This window comes from Poecilia reticulata, linkage group LG4 (assembly GCF_000633615.1).
Source record: "Poecilia reticulata strain Guanapo linkage group LG4, Guppy_female_1.0+MT, whole genome shotgun sequence".
Classification (NCBI taxonomy): Eukaryota; Metazoa; Chordata; class Actinopteri; order Cyprinodontiformes; family Poeciliidae; genus Poecilia; species Poecilia reticulata.
Window position 1 is genome coordinate 19,996,048 of NC_024334.1, and position 15,442 is coordinate 20,011,489.

The window sequence follows — 15,442 nt, forward strand, 5'->3', positions numbered from 1 at the left end:
TGTCGTACTCGACGATCTCTGCGTCTGCCGTCACGTGATCCACGCATCCTCTCAGCGGGGCTGCTGTGATGTTGTGTCTGATGATAAGAGCAGCATTAGCTGTGGAAGCCAGTTTGATGAGGCGATGCTGTGAATGCGGCGGATATCTGCCGACTTACCTCCGTCTGAGCCAGGCTGGCAGGCCTCCCATGTACCACCGTGTGTAGTTAGTCTGGATATGATCCGTGTGGATCTGCTCTGATCCGTAGCGCACGACAAATCTGTCGGCAATCATAACCGCAAACTTCTTCTCCTAAGACCGACGAAGGATTACAAAATGAGGCACGGCATGCGATGTTGTTGCGTTTCCAATCCACAGTCCAAATCTGAGAAAATCTTACAAACAGAGAAACTTGAGCTGAACTCTGGTTTCTGAGCTGTCGGCTGCCTTGTTGACCTTCGAGCACCAGGAAGCCTCTTTCTACACAGACACAGAAAAAGGACTCCTGGAAATAAAAAATAAAAAAAACGTGTAATTTGCAGATGTATTCATTTCCCTTGGACTTTTTCCACATTTTTCACCTTTAAACCACAAACCTTAATGCATTTTATAAGGATTTCATGTACCAGACCAACACAATGTGACACATTAACATCTATCCATCCATCCATCCAGTGGCGACCCCAAAGCAAGGGCCAGAGGGGCCATGGGCTCACCAAATGCTGGCCACCCAGAAAATATCCATACAAAGCCATACAGAGTCACCTTCCATCAAGTCATAAATGTAAAATCCCCCCCCAAAACATATGCGTACATATGTAGCTATTTCTTTAGCTATGCCACCCCAAAAATTTCCATCCATCCATAATCTCCAGCAGTCATAGGACAAAATTGTCACCAGTCCATCACAAGGCAATATATACACACACCAGACAAACAACCATGCTGTATTTTTCAAATTTTAACAACATAATCAAGAGTCCTTGCATCCATTCACACAATCCATGTGTATTTTTGGACTGTGGGTGGAAGCTGCAGACCCCTTGCAGTCATTAGGTGGGCACGCAAACTCAATTCAGAGAGAGTGGTATAAATATGACAATCTGTGCAAAATTAGTATGAAAACTTTTGCAAGGTACTATGCAGCTCTAACTAATCGGCATTTGTCTTCAGTTCATTTTAGTAACGAACACATACTTCAGTTCCGATGTAGAACAAAAGGGCGTTTGTCTCTCGGCTGCTCGTGTTGAATCTGAACAGCCGTCATTTCTCCTTCTGCGGCTCCTTTAAGAAGGCCATGCGGTAACCTGTCCCATCATAATAATCACACAACTCTGTCTGAGGGATTCTGAACAGATAAAAACAAATAAATATCTTAATCATTTTCTTTTGTTTTTATTCTCCTTTTCTTCAGACAGCCACGGCTATTTATAAACCAGTCTTACTTAGCGGTGCGCTGCTTTGTCTGCATATTGACAGCACGCTTGTAGTTGAAGAGGTTGACAGGTACGTCGTTGATGTAGGAAAGTTTCATCGCTCCTCTGTACTTAGGATACTGCAGCTCCTCCGGAGGCTGAGAAAGAGGGAGAATTTAGAAAAGAGGCAGAAAAATGCCTTGAAACACCATAAACAGGCTTCAGATGATGCCTCTCTTAACTCAAAATCGCTGTGCTCACAGGAATTTCTTTCCATTAACCTTTTAGCCCGAGGCATCTGAAGCTGCACTGTGCTCATTCCTGCCACGAGAAAACAACTGTCAGCCCCTAATTGTTCCATTTCAGCCCAAAGCAATGACCGTCATAGTGTGTCAGATAAATGTGGAACCCCGGCCGGGGAGAAGGAAAACAGCGATGGTAGAAGAGAGGCAATAATGGACGACATAATGCAGAGAGTTAATCTCTAGTAATCTTAGTAAACACACTTTAGAAGAAAGAGCTATGTATCAATTCAAATGTGTTAGATTTTCTTTTCCTTGATGTAAATATAGGCTTTGGAAATTTTCCTTCCCAAATTAAAATCCTCCTCACTGTGTGTGTTGCCATGATAAACATGAATCCATAACAGCCAGAGATCAAGTTGCTTTAAACGTTTTAATCGTTCCTCAGACTTTAGATCTGGTAAAGTCGAGTAGCTTTTCCAAATTTGAGGTTCAGAACGCACGATATTTCTGCAAAGATATGTTCTCCCGTCTTGCCTATTCCGTGTAGGGGCAAAGAGAAAGGCGCGCATCCGTGTCGTGAAACGTGAAGTCAAAGGTTTGAACCCCAGGTCGACTTAAAATGAAGAACACGCTAAGAGTTATTCAGGTGCAAGTTTGTTGCTGTGATTGTAATTGTACAGCTTTTAATTTCTTAAAATGCTGCTTTTTCTTCACTCTTAATAAATGCGATTAAATTAAAGGTTTACAGTGGCATCGCGCCATTGCAATAAAAATACTTATTCTTTGGTTCTTTACTGTAAATAATATTTAACATTTGACCTTTTCTGTTCCCAGAGGGCATTGACTCTTCTTCACTTTGCAAAAAAAAAAAAACATCCTCACTTGAGGGAAAAAATTTATTTTATTTTTTTCTCAAAACACTGATTAGATTCTCAAAACTGAATTTGTGTTTCTGAAAGTCCAAACTGTTGTTGTAGCATTTTGTGTAAGCCACCTGCGGCTCCGCTCGACACTCTCATGAGACAAAACGAGGAATCAATAAAGGTTAACTTCATTTTCTGTAATTAGAAAAAATCCATAGTTAAGTTACTTTAAGAAAAATTTTGAAAGTGAATCTGTGATTATCCTGTGAAATAATAACACTGTGCTCACATTAAAATGAACAGACAGCAGGGGCGGTTGGAATCAGTCACAAATTTAGCGACTGATTGGGGCCCCCTGCTGGCCTGGAGGCCCCAGGAGACCTTAAATTCACACAGAACGAGCTACTCAGTGCACATCCTGTAAGAAGCTTAGGACTCATGTTAACTGACTCATATTTTCAAGCAGTTTTTGTAAATTCCTGTAAATAGTGTGTAATAGTCTGTTCTTTTCCTGATTGTTTATGGGGCACAAAAATCTTCAACGTGACATTCTTGGCTTGGATTTTCATTCGTCAGATGCAAACATGTTTTCACTTCCCCCCTCTATGGGTTTGCTTCATTTTAGTTTCGTCACTAACATGTAGACACAGATCAGCATTAGATCTGATATCTTATGATATTTTAAAGAGACTAAAAATGTTATACTCCACATCACGTTTTGTCTCACAGGAAGTCATTTCCTGTGAATACTGTTGTGAAAACTAAAAATATAGAAAAACTGAACACAAACAAAAAAAGAAGAAAACTTCTTACGTTGAACTCCTCTGGATAGCCTCCCACGTAGAAAACGGCACGCTGTGAGTCAAGGCTCATCACGCCGCTCGTCGTGTTGGGTAGGTTCTGCTTGGGAGGGAGGCTGATGGGTTTCTGTGATGTGAAGTTTTTTGTGATGCTAACTGTAGCATCTTGGTAAACTCTGGAAAATAAAACCAGCACGGCGGTTTCACCACCGATCGATCCACATTTGTGTGTAAGAAGCTTCTGTCCTGTGCGTTTACCTTTGGAAGACGATCCTGTCAAAATAAGAGGAGCTCGTGTTGCCCGTTGATATTCGACTGGTTTCCATCTCATGAATAACTCCGCCCAACTTATAAAGGCAAATCAGCTTTGTGTTTCTGACGACCATCGCAAAATAGTCTCCAAAGGTCTGGACATAAACAGAAACATAAATAAATACACATGTACTGATAATGTCTGCAGAACTTATTTGTTGGAGGTATTTTTTGCGCTGGAAGAGTGAGGACTCACATCTCTGTTACCCAGATAGAGAACAAAGTGGCTGTTTTCATCTCTGTGTTTGTGCCGCTGCCGCCGCCTTCGCCTCCTTGCTGCGATCGCATCTCCGTGGTGGAGACTGAGCAGCAGATCAACGGCTGTAAAAGCTTTTATGTCCTCCAGGTTTCTCGGAGGGTGGAGCTCAATGTAGCTCTTTCCATTAAAGGTGGTGGCAAGAGACAGCTGTGAAAAGATCCAAACAATGTTCCAAGTCTTGACTGAAAGCATTTCACATGGGGCTGTGCGACTACGATTCTCGAGTATAATCATCAAAATCAGGACTGGGGTTGGGAAACTAACCCTGCTTTAAAGGTTTGTGAGAGGGGGGAATAGAGATCTTTTTTTGACAACAGTTAACAAAACTTACATCTTTTAAGCTTTAGTATATCAATTAACTTTGGTATCTTTTCACCAGTTAATCTACAATGGTAGATTAACCCCGTCCCCTCATCTAGTCCAAATCCAGATTAGGTGATCCAGATTAAAATTTCTACTGTCTTAAAACTACAGTTAAAAAAAACAAAACATTGTGGTGGTTCTTGGAAAGGCAATTTCATGAAACTTTAAAATGTCATCACATTAGCAGTAGATGGTATGACGGGTAAGGAGGCAATAATCGTGTGTGAAATACTCAGAAGTAAACATCAGAAACGTAAGACAGGCTTAGGGTCACTGCTGGTTTCTGATTGGAAATGCTTTAAATATCCTGTTTTCATTTACAGAGGAAGAGTATTAACGATGCACCACCTCCAGCCTCCATGTCCTGTGTAGATCATTATCTGCTTCCGAGTTAAAAAAATAAAACAAAATGCAGTTTAAAAGTTTAAAAAACTGAATTTGCACAAACTGCGACGGCATATTTGAGAAGTCGGTTCAGCCTCTGGAACCGACTAATCTGTATTTAAGAAAAATATTACAAAACATTACCTCTTTATTACCTTTTAAAAGATTTCCACTTTAAAACTCCTGGATTAGCTCCTTAAAGTCTTGGTTTAGGCCGGTGTTTGTAATGTTAAGGGACATACAAAACCAATTAAAGTTTGTTAGCATACCTACCAAACCATGAGATTTCCCTTATTATTTTATTTCAAAGACATATATTTATATATATTTTTTTTAAATCTTATGTACATTAAATGTTTACTTTCAAACTCTTTCAAATGAGCAATGTAACAACATGTAGGCGCTTTTGCAATCTGCACTTTTGGTTTAATCACAACAGCGCTTGGGGGCCCCCTGCTGGCCTGGAGGCCATCAGCAGTGGCTGAATTTTCTGATTCCTTGTGCCAGCATTGCTAATACAGGTTCTAATATGCATTTGATTTAAGGAGAAACTGTCATTTGACATTGTTAATTTTTGATAAAGGCTATCACTGCAGCTGTCACTGCTTTTTAAACATAGTGAATTAATTATGTTATAACTTTCCCAACTAGGTGCACCTTGACTTTGAGTAGCTAAATCTCATGATGTGAAGATCAAAATATCCGAGTAAAAATTGGTCAACAAAATAAAAAAAAAAATTGTAATCAGGCTAGTAAATAAATATGTTTTTTTTTATCTTTCAGAAAAACACTTCTGTATGAAATCTAAAATGAAATATAAGAGCGTAAAGTCTTCAGAGAAGCTTTTGAACATTTACTGATTCTCAGTAAGTCCCAAAATAAACTAAGAGTAACATTTCTAACACAAACATCTATTCTTTTCAGGAGTTAAAGTGCTTACAGGAGCTTAAATAAAAGCCCTCCGATAAGAAAGAGAAAACAACACTTACCCTGTTAACAAAGCTTCTTGTCTCGTCTATGATGTCCTTGATCCTCTCTATGCTCTCCGTCACATTGGCGGACGGAGACGTGTTTGCACCCAGAGCCTTCATTTGTTCAAGCTTGTCTTCCAACACAGGCATTACTCTGTTCAACCTTTTCACTAACACACCCACAAAAAACAGCATTTAAAACAAATTCTTTGACTACAAACATTATTCCAGCTGTTAATCAAACATCTAAATTGTTTTCCTGTAACGTGTACCAGCCCGGTTTGCATCAGTCAGGAAGTTTCCACTAAAGCTAGCCGACGGGATTCGTCTCACTTCGAGGCTGATGTTACCGAGGCGCTCCTTTACTTTGCTGACTTCAGCGTTTACAGCAGAGGTTGTTATTTTCACAAACTCTACAAGGTCTTTGGTATCATCTGAAAGAAAAAAAAAAAAAAGAGACGATGCTGTAATCTTATACAATCCATAAAATATATGTGCTCGTACGTTTTGTAAGCTCCACAGACCTCTTTCAATCTGTCTGATGCTGCCGCCAACGCTTAAGACGCTCGCTTTCAACATTTCTGCCTTTTTCTCCTGCTTTTTCACGCCGTCCCTCTGAGCGTTCAGCGCACGTGAAACCGCTGTGCAGAAGAAACGGAACAGATTGGAGTTTCTGCACATTCAAACAGAGACGATAAACTCCACGTGCAGCGGATGAGGCTTTTTTTTTTTTTCTCAGAGACTTTTGAAGCACCGCCGAGTGTCGTTGGCTTCTGCGTGTAAATCAGCTGAAACGTCCTCCATCTCCTCAGCGCTGATGATCAGGCCTCCCTCCTCCACGTCCTAATTTATCATTTCAGGATGGCATTAATGCCACTGATGATGAACATTCAGACACTCATCAAGGGTTACTGATGGTGCTTCAGTTACCCTTAGAGCCTGATTTGCTGCCTGTGAGAGCCGGGCGACGCCGTCGTGAGCTCCAAAAATCCTGAGCAGCTCTCTGCTGTTGGCCACATTTTGAAGCACTCTGCAAGAATATTAAAGATATAATGTTGTTCAGTTTATCCCAAAAGTATCCATGCCCCCCCTTTCCACACATTTTACCACATCAAAACTATAAATCCAATGTATTTCAATGGGATTTCATGTAATAAACCAAACTGAAAGTAACGCATATCTGGGAAGTAGGGATGAACCGATATCGATATCCGATATAAACATTGCTTTTATGGCTGATAACTAATATGTAATGCAACTAATATGCAATACTGTGTACATATTATACAGCTCTGGAAAAGACAGACAACTCCACTGAAACCCATTGAAAACCTCATGGTTATTCCACCAAATGTTGATTTCTGATCTCTTCCTGAGTTAAAACATTAATATTGTTTCCAAATTAATTTGAACTTGTTTTCTTTGCATTATTTGAGGTCTGAAAGCACCGCATGTTTTTCATTATTCTGACCATTTCTCACTTTCTGCAAATGAAAACTAAATTTATGCTTTGAATTTTGCAGGCTGTCTGTAGTTCATAGAATAAAATAATAATGTTCATTTTACTCAAACATATACCTATGAAGAGTAAAATCTTATTTGTTTTCCAGAGCTGCATATTTAAATGGCAACAAGATGGAGATAAATATTGACATCGGTCCAGTTTATTTATCGGACCGATATCGATATGTTAGAAATTACTAATATCAGCCGATACCAATGTCACTGCTGATATATTGCGCATCTCCTCTGAAAAGTAAAAGTAGAATTTTACAAAACTTACTGAAAATAAAAGTCAGAAAACAGAGGTTTGAATCATTTAGGAAACGGTTTCCCACTATTCCACTTTGTCACTTTCCTCCACTTTGTGTTAAATGCTCTCTTGAAATTTAACTTGAGTCTCCAAATCCCACATGTTGCTCACATACTGTCGCAACTCCGCTGCTGCAGCACCCAGCTCCTCTGCGTGCTCCTCAGCCCGGGTCACGGCGTCCGTCTGGGTCGCACACTTCCAGGTCGCGTTTAGCTTTCCAAAAAGCTCCAGTTTGCCTCCGTCTACCTGAGCAGCAAGACTCTCCTCTTCCTGCGATGTACACAACACGAGCTAAGTGTCAGAAAAATCTGAACATATGCGTTTTCAGTTGTGCCCTGTGAAAGGGAGTGTGCTTACTTTTTTAATTTTCTGAGGCATAAAAAGGGCGTCTTTAGTTTTCTTCATCGTATCGTAAATCCGCTCCATCGCAGGCGGCAGCCAGCTTCGTTCTCTCCGCAGCGCAGCCAGAGCGGTCTGTAAAATAACGAACAAAAAGTGCAGAAAATTACAACTCTCCAGACAGCAAATCAATAAGACTGCGTGTCATGGGTATTTAACCCCTACATGCCGCTTACCTGCAGATTTTCTAGACCGATGGCGCCTTTAAGGTTAAGCCTCTGTGTTTTCTCAACTGTCTCCTGGACAGACAGCAGCTGCTCTGCCACTGCCGTCACAGAAACGGTTGAGGCCGTCAGTACGTCTGCAGTCGGCTTCAGAACAGCCTGGACGGTTTGTGAGAGGTCGCCAATGTCGGCTCTGATGTTCTCCAGCACTGACGAGACGGAAAAAACAAAAAACATTACATTAACTTACTGTTGCTCACTTACAATGTAGCAATGTAGCTATAAACAAGCAGAGTTAGCAAAATATCCAACTATAATAACCTGCATTTAATAAAACACCATAATATTTAGAGTCAAAATGAAGTCTGTCTGGAAAAGAGTTTTGGGATCAATAAGCAGAGGAGCCACAGTAGTCAAATGTGGACTGAATTATTCTACAGTGTTTGTTATGCCGTGTGTCGTCTCATCTTATGGGCTGGATGTGTTGTTTCAGAGTTGGTAAATAACTAACTTTAGCTCTGAATGCAGAAACCTCTTTAATATTTATTGCCAATTATTATTTACCACACATTTGCATTACTGCTCAGTACAAGCCTTAGTTTGATCATCAGATTCTGCTTCCACATTGGGAATACTTCTGGCTCCCGGGTAGATTGTATAATCTTGTTTGCATTCAGTCTGCACAGCAATAATCCGACGCGGCACAGAGACCAGCAAAGACACAATCTGAGCTCCTGTCTTCCTGTCCCAGCCTTAAAAAGCAACCAATAAGCAGATAACGATCTCTCACACATGCGGGCCCCTTCCTGCTCGCCGTCCGCTCCGGCCCCCTGAATGGTGCACCGTCTGTCTTTAATTTCCGCCATGATTTGCTCAGCTTCCTCCATCATCTGACTTTTCTGACCGTCGGAAACAGAACTTGAGACGTCAGGTTCCACTGAAGCCTGCTGCTCTGCCAAACCTGCCAAAGTAAATATTTGGACAATGTTCAGTTTGACTAAACTTTCTTTTTTTTTTTTTTTTTAATCAGACACTACTAGGAGTTTTAACCATTTGCTGCTTGGATGAGAGCCACAGCCTCGAAGAGAAGGTCTTGCACCTGGATTACAGTTCTGTTGACGTTCTTTAAGGTCTTTTCGAGATCCAAGGTTATGTCAGGCATCTGTAACATTTTAGAAAAAAACAGTTTGAACAATATTGATTTCCCCCCCATCTCACACTAATGTAAAATGTTCAAAGGTTCTGAGAAATGACCTGTAAAATGTGCAACAAGTGACCAGAGGTCAACAGTGTTTTTAATGACTTGTAAGTTAGTTTATCTTATTTCAACTGAACTATGTTTTCATTAGAAACTGGACCAAAATTACTTGGCAAGATTTTGTGTGTTTTGCAGAGTACAAATACAAATATATGTAAGTATTCTTCTCTCCAGTACACATTAAACATATCTTTGTCAGTACAACAACATTAGCAAGCCCCCAACAATGCCTGATTGTATACCGTATGTCCTCCAATCCGATAGACCTCAGCTGGGTTAATGTCAAATAAAATCCGCTACATTTGGAACATGTTCAAATCCAGTTTTCTCACTGCCAAATTTCTCCACTGGTACCTCGTTATTTTGGCGAGTCAGGTCATTTCCAACCAGAGCGATGTCCGCCTCGAGCTGCTCCACGTTTGGTTCCACCCATCTCACAGCACCGCTGTATTCATCAACCCGAAGCTGGTAATGATGGAGACGAATGCGCCCAGTTTCATGGAGAACTTTGCAGTGCGAAGGGGGGAAAAAAATGGCCAAGGTATGAACTCCTGTAGGAAATGTATTATGAGCCCGTACCTTTGTTTGCGATGCGTCAGCCTCCAGCAGGCTCAGCTCGGGGAGGCCGGCGGTGATGTTCAGCACCAGCTGACGCAGCAGAGCCAGACCGCTGTCCTCTTTCTCCAAGTCCACCAGCAGAGCGCAATCACAGCCATCACATCCTGTCACAAAACACGGGCTTTAATGTCGACTCTTCACGTCAAAACTGTAAAATTAACTTTGAGCGTTAACTTACCGTGGCAGGGATTGCCGCCGTTAGCCCCCGTGGCGCACTCTGTCAGAGGGATGAGACGTTACAGTGGCTTGCATCACATCAGGGCCACTTAATCTGACACTAAAAGCACCGCTGAGCCTGAAAGGACTGTTTAATAAAGTCCTTGGTGGCGCCGCAAACACCTGACGATGTAATCTCGATCGACAAGAGTTGGAAATGAATTATGTGTAAAGTATTACAACAGCCCCATGTCATTTATTTTTATTTAAATTCTCCTGGTGTTGCAGCAGCTGTCAGAATGCCATGTTGTTAAAACAGAGACGTACCTGAACCTGTCCGGACTCTGGCCCTTGAAAGCCACTGAGTTAAGGTCAGTTCATTCCTTTTTTATTTAGTTTCCTAATTAGTTTCCTTATTTAGCTCCTGGATCTTCATTATTTGCTCCTCGCTCCCTCTGCTACCTTGTTCTGTTTACGTCAGTAGTCCATATCTGGCCGCCTGCGTTCCTATAAGTTGCTTATTTCTTTAATTTTTTAAACTAAATTGCTTGATTTCAACCTACATCTGGGACCTTTCCAGCCGCAATCATGACTCAAAACAGGGCTCAGAAGAAAGGGATACCATACAAATAAGCAGTTGGCTTGTAGATAGGTAGCACTGGTTATATTTATATAATATTTAACTTTTTGCTGTAGTTTTCCCAGCAGTGAGCCTCAGAGATTTCTTTTTACCTCCCTGTCCGTCTGGTGATAAGATAAATATGGCTCCTCATCCAGCCTTGTGGCCACAGCTGAAAGAGACGGGGCCTCAACATGTTGCGTCACATTTAGAAATGACTGATGAACTGTGAGTCAGACACTCTGAAGAACTTCAAAATGTTGAAATTTAGATTTCAAGAACACTTTAGTTGCATTTCTGTGACAGAAATTGCCAATAATCGTAGCAATTTTTCAAAAACGATTGTCTCTTAAAAGTGTTTTCCACTCCCAACTGAAGAAAAGTGCTAAAAAAAATCATTAAAGGGCTGTTTATTCAATTTTTCTAGAGGTGTCGATGTGTAAAAGGTGCTGGCTCTGGTTGCATCTTTAGATGTCATGTTGTTACTTCAAATCTGATTTTTGTAGCTAAAAATTGTCCCCACTCACCTCCAGTTAGAGAGTCACAGCCGCTTAAGCTGCCGTCTGTGCAGATGCAGGGTTTGCAGATGTCTCCAGGCACCATGGGGTTACCATAGTAGCCAAATGCACACCTTCAATGCGAAGATGTTTGTATACAGTGTAAGTGTAATAAAGTTCAGATGATTATTGTTTAAATACTGAGTTTGTGCCCTCACCTCTCGCAGCGAGCTCCACTGTAGCCTCTTTTACACAAACACTCAACAACTCCTGGGCTGATGTCGAGGCAAGCTACCGCAAAACTGCAGGGGGGGAAAAAACATATTCAAAATATACAAACATGTTAAAAAATATGTAAAACTAAAACCTATAACAGATCATCAAAAACTGTTGGCATTGGTACAGTGACATAGATCATTTACAATGCGACTGCTCTTGTATTCACGCTCTTTAAAGCTTTTGATTCGTTTTCAGGGTCTGTCGGCATCATGCGGTTTGACCTGACAGCATTTTCCAGCGATTCCGTGGGGAAGTCGTCTGAATCTGTCAGATTCTGAAGGCATTTCTTGCTCACAGCCCTCTTCAGGCGACATCACAGATTTTCTGTTAAGACTGACATCTGAACCCCAGTCGGGGGAATCAAAACTTTCATTTTCCTTTCACGAGATCTTTGTTTTGTTGATTTCTGACATAAGTCTGGACAGAAAATCATCTTCAGCTTTCACAGCAGACATCTGACTACCTTAAGAAAAGTAACCACAGAAAATGATGCTGCCACCACCCTGCTTCAGTGTGGTTATGGTGTTCACTTTGGCGAACATCAGTGCTTTTTGTCCAAAATACCTTTTGAAAATGAACCGAAAATGTATATGCAATTTCATTAGATATCTCAAAAGCTTTAGGGAGATTTTACATGTTCTAGGCTTTTGTCTAACAAACTTCTGCATCCCTGCACCTTCCCCCCCTGTATTCTCATTATATTAGAGATCAATCCATTTTTCATACCGTCATTGTTGTCCCGTAAGTCCTCTAGCTACCAAAGGATTTATATTAATACAAAGGAATGTTTTGAAAAATTCTCCTAACTCTTGAATTCCAAGATGAGATTATTGTTGATCCTTTGAGCTCTCGGCAAACCGTGACTTTAGCTTAAAAAAATGCAACTGAGAAAACGGTGGAAAAAAATCCTATGACATCTGAACTTTATTTCATTTTAATCGGATTAACTATGAATGGTGAATCAAAAGTTGCGTTATTAAGGATGTGCATCAGGTCACTGTAGCGTTTTGCTGCTGTTGTTGTTCTGTTTGCCGTAGTTTTCTTCCATACAGATTTATTTGAGTTGAATAACTGCGATTGTCTCGTTTGTCGCGTTACAAACTTTAAATGTTAACAGGTGTGTGTGTGTTCACTTTGTAGAACCACTGTAACTGTAATGCTGGTCATTAGATGCTCACTTGTTGTGTGTGGAGGGACAGGGACAGGCTCGGCAGGTCCTGTTGGCGGCGTGTCCGTGGAAACCCTCCCTGCACCGATCACATCGATCCCCCGCGGCGTCAAACCGGCAGTTCTGGAGGTCACACAGACAAAACATATTTTTCCCACAAAAGTGACAGCCTTAAAGTACGATGAAGCATTTTGCACCTTGCTTGTGAGCGTACGGTTGAAACCAGATATCTACGTACAACAGATAAAAACAAAAACAAAAATTTCTCACCGTCTGAAGTTACGTCAGAACAAAGTTTTTTTTGTTTAGTTAGAATTACACAAAAGTACTTCCATTTGCTACATTTAAGAAAACTTAGTGAGAACATTTTTTAGAGATTATCATAGATAATTGTTTTTTTTTTTTAACTGAATATAATTCTGGTTTCAGCTGGATGTGAGTTGAAGCACCAACCGTGCAGCTCCCTGTTTGTGCATCACACAAATCAGAGAGTCCGTTGCAGCGGCATGGCACACACCGTCCCTTACTTGGTCCTGTTCGTTCTCTGTAGAAGCCAGGGCTGCACTTTCATGCAAGACAAAACAAAGCTGCATGTCCTGGTTCATTTCACATGCAAGACTGAGGTGAGCTGGTGAGGAAATTTATAAGGAGTGCTGTATTTCTCTGTAAGCAATTCTGACATTACACCTTTTCATTAAATGTGGCTAGACGGGTGAATTACAGTTTGCTCTTGCATTGTTTTGTCTTCCTTTGAGACATATCTGTCTTACTTCCTATCAGAGACAGCCTCTCAATTGAAAATAAATTATTTTAAACCTAAATATGCCATGGGTGAGGATTTTTATTTTTATTTTTTTGTGTGTGTGTGTAACTATATGTACTTTAGTATTGAAGCCACATGATTGTGTTCAGTAATTCCTGGCACAGAATATGATTACAATCTCTAAAATTTGAATGCAAATCACGTCTTTTCATTTCAGATTACAAAAATAAAAATCCCATTGACCTCAGCACGCATCACATTTCCAGACAAAACCTCTAAATTTGCCGAGTTACCTCGGGGCCAGCACCTGCTGCTGTCTGGTCGCTGACGGAGGGATCACAGAACTTTTTCGTGCCACTTTTCTTCCAAAGCCTCCGAGTGTCTCTGTCGTGCCAGCCTTTTGAATTGTTCTGAGCACAAAGGCAAATTGGAGCAAAAGAGAAAAACAACCCCAGTGCAAAGCAAAGCAAAGGCGCTTTCTGCTTCATTATGCGTCTTTCAGCTTCGCCTCATTAGGCAAGCTGTGGAGAAATCCTTCTTCTTAAGAGCAATGTGTCTCTTTGTAGTGCAGGCTACGCGCTGCAGAAAGTGAACCTTGGAGCTTTTCGGGGTGAAAATAAGTTTAGGTTCAAAGTTCACCGAGGTGTGGTCACACTTGCAGGCGTGAATTTGTTCAAGAAAGCAGCGGATAATGAAGAAATTGTATGAAGCGAGATGAAAGCAGGAGAGACGCTGAGATGAGAACTGATTCTTTGCCAGGTGGTCAGCAGGTGGGAAAACACATTAGTAAAAAAGAAACAGGAAGCGTTTAAAAAATGAATACAACGCTACAGATGTGAAGTTATTTTAACCTTTTATTTTCTGTGCCAGTCTTGAACTCAGTTTTAATCATTAAACTAATAATAAAATGTCGTTATCCCACAAATTAGCCATTGGTGCAGAACAAAAATGTTTCAACCGTGGGACAATATTCGAGTAAAAGTTGTAAACATAGGCTAAGATATCTCTGTAAAATATCTTCTTCAACATGCAGAGAAGACAGTTATAAAAATGTATTTTTATTAAAGCAAATTTAAACCACGCTGGAAAAGAAAACGTAGCTAGTGAGCTAACATGCTAATTTAATCTGTTTTATGGAGATGGAGAAGATGTTTTTTACATGCTACATATTTAGTCCTTGCTCTATTATCACAACACAAATGCCAGAAGGCAATTTTTTCCCCACAATTTTGGGTTGGCTGGTTAGGATAATTGTTGTTTATATTAAAAAAAATGTAATTCAAGCTGGGGGAAAAAAAGAACTTCTGCTGCTAGCGAGCTAACATGCTAATTCAATTGTACACTAGAGGTTAGTGTTTTGTGGAGTTGGGAAATATGTTGTTTGCATGCTTAATATTTAGTACTTGCTCTGCCAGAAGACATTTTTTTAGGTTGGCTAGTTGTACTTCTTTAACCCAAAGCAATACTATTATTTGTACATTTTTAGCCAATATGTGTAGCCCCAAGTAAACTTTATGAAAGTAATTTTAGGAACAGAATTTGAATCACATCTAGACAAAACTTCCAAGTTTTCATCTTGACAGCTTTTTAGCTTTTAGTCTCCATCCAACATTATCATCTTGTTCATTAAACAAACAGTCACCATTTTGAAGTCTGAACTTTTTGTTCTTATTTTTTATTTCATCTTAACCCCACAGCATTTTGATTAGTGGTTAGTTTGAATGTTCGCAAATGTTTCCATGGCTTTATAGAAGTTAAAATTGGCAACTATGTTCAATATCTATTACATCTCTGAAAAAGTTTGATCCTTTTTCAGGGATTCTTCAGATGTCAACTTTCATATTCAAACAGCTTGTGGAGGAGGGAGGAGACTTTGTTGTTTAGGTTTAGAGAAACTACAGAGATAAAAACAAGCATCTGCTGGATTCATAGCTCACCTCACTGGCCCTGAAAATGTGCCAAAAATCAGTTTGTCCACCACGGTTGTCGCTGCATTCATCAGACCCAATAATTAATGATGGTTGGACATTTTCCCATTGAAAACAAGAGACAGATGTTAGGGGCTAATGTTTCCCCCTTGTGCAGAGAACGACTTTAATGAATGTTCTCGACTCTG

General features: G+C 40.5%; 1 protein-coding gene across 4 annotated transcripts; it reads right to left on the reverse strand.

Moving 5' to 3' along the window:
* Positions 1–276: 276 nt before the first annotated feature.
* LOC103463811 (laminin subunit alpha-3) lies at positions 277–14,085 on the reverse strand. 4 transcript variants are annotated; one of them, XM_008407412.1, is made up of 25 exons: positions 13,620–14,085; positions 13,017–13,127; positions 12,574–12,686; positions 11,335–11,418; positions 11,147–11,250; positions 10,023–10,061; positions 9,806–9,948; positions 9,581–9,691; positions 9,019–9,130; positions 8,759–8,929; positions 7,981–8,177; positions 7,763–7,879; positions 7,521–7,675; positions 6,523–6,622; positions 6,336–6,435; positions 6,117–6,233; positions 5,865–6,026; positions 5,611–5,762; positions 3,812–4,021; positions 3,562–3,710; positions 3,317–3,479; positions 1,426–1,553; positions 1,178–1,328; positions 381–485; positions 277–292 (listed from the first exon to the last, which is right to left on the reverse strand). In XM_008407412.1, the coding sequence occupies exons 1-23, from the start codon at positions 13,812–13,814 to the stop codon at positions 1,244–1,246; spliced, it is 3,018 nt and encodes a 1,005-aa protein (XP_008405634.1). In that variant the 5' UTR covers positions 13,815–14,085; the 3' UTR covers positions 277–292; positions 381–485; positions 1,178–1,243. The 4 variants fall into 4 exon arrangements, with proteins under 4 accessions (XP_008405634.1, XP_008405635.1, XP_017159706.1 ...); XM_008407413.1 differs by lacking the exon at positions 277–292 and having other exon boundaries at positions 383–460; XM_017304217.1 differs by lacking the exons at positions 277–292; positions 381–485; positions 1,178–1,328 and adding an exon at positions 1,677–1,716 and having other exon boundaries at positions 1,478–1,553.
* Between the last annotated feature and the right edge of the window lie 1,357 nt (positions 14,086–15,442).

Coding starts and splice junctions, on each gene's coding strand:
- LOC103463811 (XM_008407412.1), bottom strand. CDS start 13,814: ATGAAGCAGAAAGCGCCTTTGCTTTGCTTTGCACTGGGGTTGTTTTTC. Junction 11,251..11,334: donor AGTGGAGCTCGCTGCGAGAG/GTGAGGGCACAA, acceptor TTCGCATTGAAG/GTGTGCATTTGGCTACTATG. Junction 10,062..11,146: donor CTGTGACTCTCTAACTGGAG/GTGAGTGGGGAC, acceptor TCCCTCTGACAG/AGTGCGCCACGGGGGCTAAC.